The sequence below is a fragment of the Coenobita brevimanus genome, chromosome 108 (assembly GCF_032717465.1).
Source record: "Coenobita brevimanus isolate Jiangsu-jjx chromosome 108, ASM3271746v2, whole genome shotgun sequence".
NCBI lineage: Eukaryota > Metazoa > Arthropoda > Malacostraca > Decapoda > Coenobitidae > Coenobita > Coenobita brevimanus.
This window is the reverse complement of record NC_137061.1, coordinates 3,514,264-3,529,304: the sequence shown is the minus strand read 5'-3', so window position 1 is coordinate 3,529,304 and position 15,041 is coordinate 3,514,264. Positions and strand designations below refer to the sequence as shown.

Here is a 15,041-nt window from a genome sequence, read left to right as displayed (position 1 = left end):
GTGCATGGTCAAGCATGTACCTTATCATAATCAGGCTAATGCCAGACCTCTGTCCATCAAGGAGTCAAATGCTGAAAATTGTGGTTCTGGCCATTGTTGTATTATGTCTCAAAGATTTTATGTTGCAGTAAGCATGCAAGTACTGTACCTTAGTTATTTTTTAATTTTAGGTTACACTCGTGATGCTTCTTGACACATCCCCAGTTACGGCCCTTGGTTCTCTGGTAATGTTTGGCATTATTTATACATTCCTTACTACATCCATGCATCTAAATCTTTTTGTTCATTTGTTTAGCACTGATTTTCTTACATTACACATTTCATAATATATCAAAATAGTGTGCAGTTCAAGTATTATTTATGCTTTTGTATCCGTCCACTCTCTCCGCCGTATTAAAGTTGTTTCCTGCCATGAAATATCCCTCTACCCAGTTTTGTCAAATGTTACTAAACACTCAGTGTCATTAGTCCAGTTCACTACAGTAATCTGGCACTGATGAGGAGCCTAGATGTGAAGGTGCTGCACCCCTGGGTGGAGCATCTGCAGCATCTACTTGAACCAAACCTCCTCGTATTTCCAGCACCTAGCCATGGGAAGGATCCTAGTCTGACCCTGGTGAGGTGCTGTCTGCCGCAAGGGGATGCTTGATCCCTACACAGGTGTATATACTGTACTGTACGAGTAGGATGGCCTCATAGAAGCAGTTGCCTACCTTTGGCCAATGGGTCGGCTCAGCTAGCAGACTGGGGTTAAGCAACAACAACAACTACAGTAATCTGTTTGCTCACACATACACAGAGGAATATTTTGTATTCTGTCAATAATATGAATATTACATGTATAAAAAATATTTTTCTAAATTTTTTAGTATGGTGCATTATTAGATATGATTTGAGTGATATAACAATACGGTACGTACAGTTTTACATGCAGTGTATACTGCATTGTATTATAGTACTGTATATGTACAAGTACAGATTAATGTTGGAAAGAATATTATTGTACACTACAGCATATTCTTCTTGGAACACTGATAAGCACATTTGGTATTTGGTCAAGCTAATTATTAACACTGTACTGTATTTTTTGTCAAGTATATTTAATCCAGCTAGGCATACACAAGGGTCTGAAAACTTACATTAGAGGGAAGCTATGTAATGTACGGTATGCAGTCTCATAAAATCATTAGTGTGCTTTGTACCACTCCAGACTCTTTTTTGCATACAACCAGTGTTACCAGTGACAGTGTATAAATATTAGATAATTATATTGTACACACATAAACTTGAGATTACTTCTTCTCTTTGCAGGAATTGTTTCTTGCAGTGCAATGTAAACAATTTTGCCCTGTTGTGCATTTTTCTATTGAATGATGCAGTTGAGCACATTTTTTAAACAGAACCTAGCAAGTTGCCAAATTACCAGTATGACTTCTAGATAGGAAGTATATGCTAGGGTATACTGTACTGTTAAAGACTAATCTTAACGGATGTTGTTTATTTGGCACCCTCAAGGATGCTACACAAGAAATTTTTGGCAGTTGCTTGAATGTTTCTAACTGAATATACACATATGTAAAACTTGACCTCGCATTGCTTTATTAAAGTCATAATCTTGTACAGGGTTTTCAGTTTCATTGACAGCTTGTTAATCACGATGCTTTTTTTTTTTTTTTTTTTTTTTTTTTTTTTATACAGTATGCAGTAACCGTGATATGACATGGCCTTCCGTCAAATGTCAACCTGAGCAGTTTGCCTACAGTACAATATTTCCATTGAAGAATGCAGGTTTTATGTTTAAGAGAGCTAGAGCTCACCATTTTTGCTATTTACCAGAGGCACATCATGCTTTTTTAATACAGTGTTGTGTATAATAGTGTCATTCTTCAGTTGCAATTTACTTACTCATGGGAATACAAAAAAATTGGTATCTCCATACTTTAACCCATATGCTTTGTTAATTGCTTTCACTTTATACATACAAGTTTATATTTGGTGATGCTTTAATTATCTGTGTAGTGTCAAGTGTTACAAATTTGGTCTACCATCTACTGTATTTGCAGGTTGAACCATTTTCTGTTTTCATTTTGTATTGCAGAATTGTAAGGTATATTCCAGTGTTTAAAACACACAGACACACACAGTAATACACATTATGCTTTAATGTGCAATAATTGTAATCCATACAGGTCACTATAATACTATATCATTTATATCCATAAATTATCCATTCTTTTGAACTACATTCCAAAGGAGTAGACACTACACTATTGTACTATTACAAGACTTAGTTTGGTACAGTATGTGTCCTTTAAATATCCACTCATGTGAGATATGGTCTACGGTACACAGCACTTAGTGCATGCGTGGCTTTTGTGACTGTGGACACAGTTTTTAATACAGTCATGCCTGGTGGATCCAGAGGAGGGGGGGGATGCTAGGGGTCCTGACTTCCCCCTTTTTCAGCTGTCACATTTCTCCAGGCTGCCAGAAGAAAAAATGTTCATACAGATAACTAACAGAACCTACAGTTTGTAAACAGAATTATTGAAGGGTATAAGCAACAGATCCCTTCTTCTATGAATTTTACCTTTCCGATAAACCTTTGTCATCAGTGGGTAAAGAAATACTGGGCCCTTCCTTCTTCTGAATGCTGGATTTGTCCTTCCCTGGATCAGGTATGAATATCAGGGTACATTTATCCTGCTTGAGGCATCCTCTGCTGTCAGTCCCATTAAAGCAGTGATGAGTTTGCCTCCATCCCTCACTTCCTGCCACCCAGCCTTAGTCGTCCACTGTCTTCTGTAATATACAGTGCAGATTATTTGTGTAAATAGCTGCTGTACCATAATATAAGGGAAACTGTAACTAGCTGAACAGATTAAATAACATCCAGAAACCACAAATGCATGTTGTGAGAATGAGCATATAGTATATGTGCTGTACAGTTAGTCCAATTGTAAGCTTATCAGATTTATTATGTTTGTCATCACAGTAGAACAAAAGTTCTCAGTCAGTGTATGAAGCATTTCCTCGCTCATCTCATCGATTACAGTGTATAATTGATTAAATTCAGAGCAGTTCATATGATAGAGTCATTTATTCATTACTGATGTGAAGAGTTATGGCTGTATACCTCATATCAATTAATCTGGCCAGCTATGTATGGCAACAGAGTTCCTGCCGAGATTCTGATTGGCTGGAGGTGTTTGTTCGATTTCGTTGTTGCTTAAACCGATACTCTCTTTTTTATCAGATGTGATACTGAGCTTGTCGACAGTACAGTGGTCAAAAGCAATAAGAAATTCGTTATATACTTAACAACAACGAAGTTTTCGTAGGATGATAGAGATACGGGTCAACAAAGTTTTATAACAGTCCAAAGCAAGGTCAGCATTCAAACAATTCCTTTAAATCTCTGACACTCCGTAATGTAACAGAAAATTAAGGAAACCTGCTTAATCTAAGCGTTGGTATAACACATTTAAATTTTAAGATCAGTCCGTACTGTGATAATAGAGGATATATAATGAAATAGTTTTCCTTTAGCCTACTTTGATTTTTCACGATTTTTTCAAACCTCCCTCCCCACAGAACTCGTCATGTCATTAGCATTTTTAATTATTCAGAGTTGTGGCACGATTTAAGGGTGCGGACTGATCTTAAAATTTAAATGTGTGTTATACCAACGATTAGATTAAGCAGGTTTCCTTAATTTTCTGTTATATTACAGCGTGTTGGAGATTTAAAGGAATTGTTCGAATGCTGACCTTGACTTGGACTGTTATAATACTTTGTTGACTCAGTATCTCTATCTTCCTACAAAAATTTCATTGTTGATAAGTATATCAACGAATGAAGAAGTGCAGGAACGTTGTGGGGTGGATGCGGATATGGTTGAGAAGATTAGGAGAAATACACTGAGGTGGGTTGGACATGTGGAGAGAATGGAGAGTGAAAGACTGACTAAGAGGGTGTATGTAGGTGAGGTGGAGGGAGGGGTAGACCGAGGATGAGATGGAGGGATGGAATTGAGAGGTATATGAGGGAGGCGGGGGGTGAGTTGGGGGGAGGGTAGTCAAATGGTGGGTGACAGAGCGACTTGGAGGCATTTTGTCTGCTGCCACCCTTTGCGGGATTAGGGTGTCGGGCTATAGATAGATAGATAAGTATACAGTATAACGGATTTCTTATTGCTTTTGACGATTGTATTGTCGACAAACTCAGTATCACATCTGATAATAAAAAGAGTATCAGTTTTAGCAACAATGAAATCGAACAAATACCTCCAGCCAATCAGAATCTCGGCAGGAATGGTGTTGCCATACATGTCTGGCTAGATTAATTGGTATGAGGTATAGTAACTAGTACTTTAAACTGCTCATGTTTAATTTTATTTGATATAATACAAATATAGATACACCTTACTAACATATTTTATATATATATATATATATATATATATATACATGCAGGCAGACCCATGTTTTATATATACATATATATATATATATATATATATATATATATATATATATATATATATATATATATACAGGCAGACCCCGAGATACAATACCCCAAGATGCGATACCCTGGCATACCGTTGGGGATAGAATACCACCCTACCCTGTCAACCAATGGCCAAACCCCGGTATAATAATGTTTTTTTTTTTCCCCCCACCGATTTTGATATTTTAGACTTAAATTTTGTGTTTAAGTTAATTTATATACTGTTTTTAGACTTAGATTAATGTGTTTTAGTCATAGCTGGGGCATTGTCATTTTGGGGTACAGTTTACTTAGTTTGATTTTTTCCAGACTTTTTTTGATGATTTTCAGATTTTATTTTTGGGTTTAGGTGAGTTATAAACTGCATTTAGGTTTAGTTTAGCTTGTTTTAAAGGGTTTTGGGAGTTCAGGTTAGCTAGAAACTTGGTTTTGGACTCATTTGGGTGGAATTAGGACTTGGTTGAGGGAGAAACCCAAGGCTTAAAAACACATCCTTATACTTTACATGTTAAATCTACCCTGGGATATGATACCCCACCTAGTGATGGGTTTTTACTTAACCAATTGCATCATTAAACCGGGGTATACCTGTATGTATGTATGTATGTATTGATACTGTTTTCACTTGCAAATACCACTGTCCAAATTCAGAAGATAATCACTCGTGGTGGGATATTATCACCATTTATGTAAAACAAGTGTATTAATAAAGGCAGTTTTCAAGAAACCATCAGCAGTAGTATATGAGGAATTACTGTATACAGTAATAGACACAAGAATTGATTGAAAGTTATAAGAATGTCAGACTTTTGAGCTGTTCAGTACACTTGCTGTCATAAGTAGGAACATAATGTATATGACAAGGAATGGTAAAAGGTATCATCATCATCATCATCATCATCACCATCATTATCATTTTTGTCATCTTCATCATCATTCTGTGTCAGTCTGCTTCAGGACAAAAACTCTTTCATCTCCACATTGGCATATTTGTTGTTAGCCATATTTGTATCTTATATTTCCATCTTGTTCTTTCCCAGACACTTCCTCTCTGTGTCTAGATCCTGCTCTGTTACTCTAACTCTGGTATCTGTTCTGTGAGGAAATGAGCTCCTTCTGGCTATTTCTGCCTTTTCAATTGTTTGAGCATGAGAGCAAGAGCACTATCAGACAAGTACAGTAGTATGGTGTGGACATCTATACCGTACATAGCACCAAAATTGTATTATTATGGAGACTATTAAAGATTCAATAGAGTCACACACATTGTTGGAAAGCTTATGAAAGAATTATAGATGTTACTTAAGTGATATTTATAAGAAGAGTACATTGCTGAAAAAAGCAAAAAAGCACCCAGTTAAGCACCAAACCTGCATTGTCTCAGAAATTTGCAAATACAATATGCAGTGACCTATGCACATCATTGGAAAGCTTATGGAAGAGCTAAAAGTATAACTTAAGTGGCATTTCTCATCATTCTTGACCACCACTGAAAAAGGCTAAAAAACACTTATCTGCGTACCAGAATCGGATAAATTAGCAAAGCTTCAACAGACCTATGCATATCATTGGAAAGCTTCGGGAAGAATAATAAGTGTTGCATAATTGGGTTTTCTGAAAATTCACAAAAATTATACAAAAAAAAAAAAAAAAAAAAGTCATTTTATCAGGAAAACAGGCCTATCTCAGAAATTATTAAAGTTACAGTGGGCATATACAGATAGTTGGAAAGGTAAAATAAATAACTTTAGCAACTTTGCTCTCTTGAACACATTCCACATTTGCAAACATTGATGCCTATAACTTCATTGTAATGGCTCAAACTTCTTTAACCTGTTCCCATGCTCTCTCCAAGAAGCCTGATCTTATCGTGCCGCTTTGTATTTGATACTTCCATTTTCTTTCAGCATTTTTAAGTTAGCATACTGGAAAACACAGTCATTGCATACTTTTTTTTTTTTAAGAGGTCATTTAATTTTTATTTTGCTATTCTGTTTATCTAAAACTCTCATTCCAATTCTTTGCCTGGTTTCTTTATCATGAACTGAGGCTGTCTGAACTGTCTGTCCTAAGTATTGTACTGTACACCATGCATATTCTTCAACACTTTCTAACATTTATCATTTTTTAAATGAAAGGGGCAAAACACATCCCTATTAAAAAAAAAAAAGCTTCATACAGTATTTATCTTTTAAAGCTGCTCTCAATGTCACCATGTATGTCTACTGTCACATGCTGCAGATTTCCCCTTAATTCTTTGAAAAGAAATATGCCATCACTAAATCTTAGGCTGTTCAGTCACTCACCATAAATGTTGATGCTTTTGCATTCCTAGTATAAACAGCTAAAAATGACATTGAGTCATGCAGTATATTGTGTGAACATGAAGTGTAATACATTTGATGAGCACTCTGCCTGTAAGCTGTTTCATGATCATAAAAATTTTCATGAATTTCATGCATTTTGTTCATCATTTTTTAATGTTTTAAGTAGGTTAATTTCTTGAGTGAGTGAAAGAACCCTGAAACACGGGCTACACACATGACTTGCTGTATGTATCTTCCAGCAAACCAGTTACACACAGACAGCAGCTTCCAAGTGTATGAATGGAGTAGCATGAATGAACTTAGGGTTAGTGTCAGTCTTTGTACAGAGATTGTTGAAGATTTGATATTGACATTGACTATTTAAGAATGGATGTTTTAAAAAGATGTCACTAGTTAATAAGTATGAGTATTTTATCACCTGTTATAGACTTTGCAATTTAAAGTATTTTGTGTTAGCATTACTGCAAAACAATGGCAATAAAATATGCTTCATATTTATATTAATTTACAAACCTCCTGAGGATCAAACTTAATATTAATGTCTTCACTCCATAGTGGCAGGTGTTTCAGGTGCGGTACTTATTTACCACAGCACTAGCAACCCCCACAGCCAGTCGCAATGGTCAGTGAGGGAACTATCTCGACACTGCCGTGAGTCAAGAAAAGTACTGTAATTTTAATGTCCTGTGGTGCTTGATGATTAGTAAAGAAGCTTTCCCTGATGTTTTAAGGAAATAAGAGTAGGTTGCATCTAGTAGCAGATGAGGTGGACTGAGGTCCAAAACAGGGCAGTGCTGCACCTGTGATCCCCAGACCAGCCATTGTTTTATGATTATCACTTTATATGGATGTTCACTCCATAGTGCTCATACATCATCCTCTCATTTAATCCCCACACTACAGTATTATGTTTGTGATCTTATTCTTTCTTGGGTTTTACTATGTTTTGTTCTTTCTCGGATTTTACTATGTGTTGTAGATTTTATTGGTGAGTCTTGTTAATGTTGTTGTTTTTGTGTTCCCAGGCACATATGGACGTGAAACTGGTGGACTGCAGGCTGAGGGTGCCCTTCTCCCACAATCCGTCCTCCTCCTTTCGTGGGATAGGCAGGGAACCGAAGGATGTTTGTATCAGTACCATTGCATGATGTATTCATCTCTAGCACCACTGGTGAGTCTTAGCATGATAATATCGTTGATTCTAGAAACTTTTGTGACTCTGTAGTGCTGCAGGACTCTTGGGTAACGGTTTGCTTGCTGGTGTCCTTGACAGCTTGCCATGCTCACCCTACTGTGGTCATCTGTGGGTTCCCATTCGAACTTGGGATGGTATCATTGTGAACCAGAGGTTTAGTTACACTTGCCAATGTCACTCTGTTACTGCCACCAACACACATGAATACATCAAGGTTATTGGATGTATCAGCTACCAGACCTTTGATATGCACTGATGCTGTACCAAGTTCAAGTGTGGCATACTGTCCCATGTAAAAGCATATTATGCTTATAGAAAGCTCAGAGGGGTGGGTTGCCTGTTGCTGTCCCTTGCCCTCCTTCCCCAACCACATCTAGGTGTAGGGTGGAGGTAGGGTTAGAGCAGGTGTACATCACTTGAATTGGTTGAGGTGTTTTGTGAGCTTTTTATACTCGTTGACTTGTGCTTACCTTGAATTTACATGTCAAAATTTTGATCAGACAGGGAAATAATAGAGCATTTTGAATGCCATTCTTCTTGTGTTGTTTGAAGAATGGACTTGTTACTTGAAAAATGCAAGGTATATAAGAGTTATATATGCCTGCCTTCTTGTTGGTCTTCTTTGGAGAAAGCTTTGATTTAAACCCTCACCATATCCATACCATCCAACCTACAACTCATCTTCAGTAGCTGTCCTGTCCTAAGCCTTTTTTGCCATCCAGTCCCATTCTGCTCACTCCCATTTGCTTATCTTTTCCTTTATAGTCCCACATTGAGTATTCAAGAAAAATTTCCTTCTTTTGTTGCCTTACCATCCAAACCCATTGTGCCATCTCAGTCCAGCAAGGTAGTTAGAACAGGAAACTTGTAGCACATTACACCTTGATATTCTCTTTTAATGTTAATTTTGATATAGATTTAGTTGTTATTGTTGGTCAGTCCCGTAGCAGACTCTACATCACTGTGTTACATGGTTATATGGTTACCATCCAGCATTGTAAATGTTATCTCGGGTTACAGGAAACCATTAGGCCTGTCATTCTGTGTACAGCTACCTGAAGTGGAAAGATTAATAAATAGTGACAGGAAGAAAATGGTGAAATAGGAAGAGAAGAGGGTAGACAAATATAGAGAATGATAAAAATGAAAGAAGTAGACAGCACTATATAACTGAATCAGTATCATACATGAGAATAATGAGGTGCAGTTTGCAGAAGAAATTGCTAAGACAGCAACTTGCAAAATCTCCCAAGCCACTTACAATATATGATCATCACCTCCACCAACCCCATTCATTTATTGTTTGCCATCATATTTCTGGTCGAAATCTTTGACTTACAACTTGACTGGATGACCTACAGTAATCATCTTCACTGGGTGTATTTTCTCCATCATACCCAGCCACGCATTGCAGTCCCAGTCATCCTGCCCACTCCTTCCCTCCCAAATCTGATAGACTTGTATTAATACTTAGTAGCAGACCTGTAACACCCACCTTCACAGGGAATACCTCTGCACTGTGTGCCATCAGAGTTTCAGCCCATCCTTCCCTCACTTTTCTGTCCACCAAACCTGTTTCTTTTCTGATATTTGCAAATAAGATTTGCTACCACAACTAATGGCCAGGACAAAGTGCATATCTTACACCGGCTGTACTTTCCCCATGTTGTACCATTATCCGTTACTAATAATTCAAATTATTTTGTGTACTCCCTTATGCTAACTCCATCAGAACTTTCAAGACCTAAGTCTTTAAGTATTTTAAAGACTACTGCTCTGACGAGGCTGATATTTTGGTACGTATCTGTATTGTCAAAATATCTGTATATCTATTACCAGATGCCTCAATCCTGCAAAGGGTGGCCACAAACAAATTGCCTCCATGTTGCCCTGTCCCCTGCCATTTCATTGTCCTCCCCCAAGCTCACCCCCCCCCCCCCCCCTTTCATATACCTCTCCACTCCATCCTTCCATCTCATCCTCAAGCTTCCCCTTCTTCCCCCCCCTCCATCTCACTCACATACTCTCTCCTCATTAGTCTCTCGCTCTCCATCCTCTTCACATGGCCAAACCACCTCAGTGTATTTCTCCTAATGCTTTCTATCACATCCACATCCACGCTACAATGCTCCTTCACTTCCTCATTTGTCAGTCTGTCTCCCCATGTAACTCCACATGCTCCTCTCAGATAACTCATTTCCACTGCTCCCACCATTGACTTCTATCCTTCCTGTAAGGTCCAAGCTTCTCTTCCATATGTTAGGGTTGGTATCACAATACTATCATGTGTTGTCTATTTTTACTTCCATGCTCACTTCCTTGTTTCTTGTCACTGATATCAAAGAACCAGCAGTCTTTCTTCCCTGTTGTATCCTTTCAAGCACTTCATCCTCCAAACTTCCATCCTTACTCATCACACTACCCAAGTACATAAATGCATTCACATTTTCCATTTCCTCATCATCCTTCCTCACTGTTCATTCAGTGACTTCATTTCTTTTGAAGACCATAACTTTTACTCTTCCCTACATTCACCTTTATATTCCATTTCTTACACACTCTTCCAGATTCATTCACCAAACCTTGCAGTTCCCCTTCGTCTTCACTTAACAATACAGTATCATCTGCAAACAACAGTACAGGAAGTTTCCAAACACTGCCCTCTCTCATTAGGGCCACTCCAACATCCACTGCCCTACCTTGTATCTCTTATAACCCCATCCATATACAGACTGAACAACCAGGGAGACATGACACATCCCTGTTTCAATCCAACATTCAGATAGAAAAATTCACTGAGTTCACCATCCACACACACTGCAGCCTCGTACATACTCTTCACAGCATTCAGCAGTTTCCCATTTACTCCATAAGCTGTATTCTTGATATTTTCCACATTCCTCGTCTATCCATTCTGTCATATGCATTCTCCAAATCCATGGAAGCTGCATACAATTTCTTCCCCTTCTCTAGAAACTTTTCCACCAAAGACCTAAGGATGAATATATGATCTACACAGCCTCTTCCCTTTCTAAAACCTCCCTGTTCTCCAACTAATTCCTCAGTCATTTCCCAAACTCTGTCAATACATATCCTACCATATACTTTTCCTATTACATTATGAAGACAAATGCCCCTATGATTACCACACACATCTTTTTCCCCTTTTCCTTTGTACAAAGACATAATTATACCTGACTTCCAGTCATCCAGGACTCTACCTTCCTCCCAGGCCAATCCTCACTTCTGACATATCCATTTTACTACCATCTCTCCCCCATGCATTAGCATTTCACCACACACTCTATCAGTTCCTTGGATTTTCCCCATTTTGACTTTCTTCATTGCTTTCACTACTTCCATCCTTCTTACCTCCTTCCTTCTTCCAGCCACTAATACCCACATTACTTTCATCCTCTGTGTTTAACAATCCCTTAAAGTGTTCTCTCCATTTGCTCACATATTCTTCCATCTCCATTGTCAATCTACCATTTTTATCTTTCACTCTCCTACTAACTTCTTTATCATCCTGTCTAACTCTCTTTACCTCTTTTCAGAACATTGTCTTACATTCCCTCCATTTTCCACTCAAATCCTTTCAAATTCCTCATCCACTTTCTTCTTACTCTCTCATACTAATTTTTTCACATCTCTCCCTCTACATATAACTCTTCTATCTCTTAACTTCCTCCATGCCTCTGCTTCCCATCCACTCACTACTGTATATACTTTCTTCTTTTGCACCACAGCTTGTCTCACCTTTTCATTCCACCAAGCTTTTCCTTGCAACCTCTTTCGTCTCTTCTTCACCCCACACACCGCCTTACATGCTGCACAGATTTCTTCTGTGAATATCTTGCACACACTTTCCACCTCCCCCATCTGCTCCAAATCATATATACCCAATCGCTCCTCCACTTCTCTCCTTTATTCTGCCCTTTTTTTTTTTTTATCCTCTTGCAACCTTTCTACCCTCCTTGTATGGACTACATCCTCCTGTCCTTCCCTCCTTCTGTTCATCCATTGCATTTGTACCTTGAGTTTTGTCACCACCAAGTGGTGGTCAGAAAGTCCACTCCACCAACCCTGCATCCATTACATACCTTCTCAATCTGTCATCCACACACATGAATCATTGCCTTCTGTTCATTCGGTTAACCACTCACCCTTCCCATCACTTGTCATGTATATGTGTGGATCATTTTGTGCGTAAAGTGTGTATTGGCTATCACCAAACTCCTCCCGGCACAAATGTCCACTAGAGCACTGTCATTCTTTTCCATATCTACAGGCACACCCCACTCATTAACTACTCCATCCACCCTCACATTTTCTACATTTCCATTCATATCTCCAATCAAATACACTCTCTAATTCATCTCAAACTTTTCCATGCACACTTCCATATTTGCCTAGAACTCTTCTTTCACTCTGCTTGCGCGATCTTGTGTTGGCGCCTATGCACACATAATCGCCCACATTTGTATTCCTACTTTCAATCTTTCCCACACAATCCTTGAACCAAGTAATCCATACTCTTATATTCTCCTTCCATCTCATGCAAACAATACATACACCCTTTTTTGCCTTCTCATTCTCACCTACTTCCACGCATATACCCCATCCGTACTCCCACTTTCACCTCATCATTTAGTCTCAGTCAGTCCACATATGTCCACTTTTGCACCGTCAAGCATCTGGACAATCTCTCTTTCACCTCATCATTCGCACCCCTTACATTCTAAGTTGCACTCCTTACCATGTCGTTGAACGGTCCCTGGTCGTCACCTGTTGGTCTGCCCTGGTCCAAGACACTGTATTTTTAGCTAATTGTTTTCCGGGGAGGAGCACTAACCCTCCGCCAACCCACTTGTTGACACGTAGGGAACCCATGTTGGTTGGCTATTAGGTTTCCACCCAGTGTATTAAATAATTTCCTGGTTTACAGGAAATCATTTGGATTGTCACTCAGTGTTGAGTTACCCTGAAACAGAGAATCACTACACTGTGTGAGTGGATGATGGGCATCCCCACTGACCACCGTATTGTGCTGTGAATAATTTTCTTCTGCCCTGCCTTACGTTTGCAGATGTAAACTTGCACCTTTACAGTAACTCCTTCACTACCTCTAGACTGTTTTATTTAACTGTGGAACGGAGTTAAACGATGAAGGGATTAAAGAAGGATATACACCTTCAGTCTGAAAAGCCATCCTTAAACTGAATAAAATCGTCTGGATGTAGCAGAATTAAATAGAAAAGTATGTCATTGGATTACAGGGGCTAGAAATACTCTTTATAGTTGCTTGAGACCCAAGAAATGGTTTCACTATCTTTGATTCACACCCTGATCTTTGTACTGTATCTCAGAGCTAACAAGACTAAGGACATCCTTGATAGCCACGCTCTTTCCATCCATATTCTGCATCCCAATACATCCCAAAAGGTTGCCTTTGTCTTTGGACAATCCCTCCCTCCAGATATGCCCCAAACGCGCATCAGATATGTCACCAATACCCCCCACCCTGCCCCGCATCACATCCCCAATAAGCCCTGGACCCCTGTGGGTGTGGCAAAATTCGATGGAAGTGAAAGTGTGATGCACATAAAGCTCTGCAGTTGCAACTTTCCATATTTCATCTTTCAGAAGGGTACAGTGATTCGGTGAGTGAGTGACACATTTACGGAACGCACAAGACTTGGCTGCCTATGTGGCTGCTGGAAAAAATAAAATAAAATGGAATGAAGGTGGTCAAGATCTCCCCCTCCCCTCCGGTAGGCCGTTTCTTAGGCATGACGCTACTTCAGTGAAGGAGACTTTCATTTTAGGCGTGATGCTACTATTGTGTTTTTTCTTTCTGATCTGACAAAGTTTTGCAAGACACTTTCAGTTCAATGGATGGCCAATAACTAAGGCTGATTGAATTTTATGCAACCATGACCTAGTATTCAAATTGCAGGAGTGTCCCAGTGTCCATCAGGTAAAAATAAACTGACTAGTGAAACTACTACCATGAACATGAGGGGGAGCAGAGGGAGGGATAGCTCTCCCAACAGTTTTCACAGACATACCCAGAACCATTCTGTACTTCGTGAATTTATCTGATGAACCTGAAGTGACCCGAATTTGCTGAAACAGGCCTGACTGATCAGCTTTAGTCTGAACTTAATTAAAATAAACGACTATACCTGAAGTTCCGTAAATGGACCAGAAGATACCTGAATGGGCCTAAATGAACCTAAACTGATACGACTAGGCCTGTACTGCATGAAACAGATCAGAACTGATTTGACTGCCCCCAACTGAATGCAGAAGCTCTGAATTCGGTCTTTCTGACTATACCTATTTTGAAATGAAGGATGTGAATGACCCTCAAAGGCCTGAATTGATAGTATCATCAAAGGGGAAGTGGTGGTGAAGTGGATAGAGCGATGGAGTGGAGCTGTAGGGCCTTGTTGATCCCGGCTGTCACAAAGAACAGTTTGAGGATTTGCAGTAGGTATCACCATGTTCGTTGTTGCTCTCTATGGCACCAGCTGCACCACTGACCCATCATAAATCACCCTCAGTAGTACCATAACACTAGATATGCAAGCGAAATTCCTAGTGTATCACAAAATGAGACAGTGATTATTAGAACCTAAATGGTCACGTGTGAGAGCTGCTGGTGTGTGGTAGGTGATCATTAGAACCTAAATGGTCACGTGTGAGAGCTGCTGGTGTGTGGTAGGTGATTATTAGAACCTAAATGGTCACGTGTGAGAGCTGCTGGTGTGTGGTAGGTGAATTTCTGAAGCTCGTAAAGAGGCTTCGTAACCTGTGTCCAGCGTAAGAAACAAAACAGAAAAGGAAAAAATTGTGGATTGGCTTACCTTAAGCTAAAGAGACGGTTTACATTGGGCGTTTTAGTTTCTCGAAGGTGAGGAAAATAAGGCTCATTGCCGCCCCAATCCCCAGCATCACAAACGCTGTGAATACCTGCCAGAACAACGAACTGTGAATCACTG

The 15,041-nt window shown here is 39.2% G+C and overlaps 1 protein-coding gene across 1 annotated transcript in view; it reads right to left on the bottom strand.

Annotated features, from left to right (window-relative positions):
* Positions 1–2,687: 2,687 nt before the first annotated feature.
* The window catches only part of LOC145416936 (uncharacterized), a 54,343-nt gene continuing 41,989 nt past the window's right edge, over positions 2,688–15,041 (bottom strand). The window contains exons 13-16 of the mRNA XM_080285791.1: positions 14,930–15,012; positions 13,411–13,594; positions 8,127–8,317; positions 2,688–2,802 (exon numbers count right to left, since the gene is read on the bottom strand). Of these exons, the coding sequence (XP_080141917.1) occupies positions 2,688–2,802; positions 8,127–8,317; positions 13,411–13,594; positions 14,930–15,012 (573 nt within the window). The remainder of the gene's footprint in view (positions 2,803–8,126; positions 8,318–13,410; positions 13,595–14,929; positions 15,013–15,041) is intronic.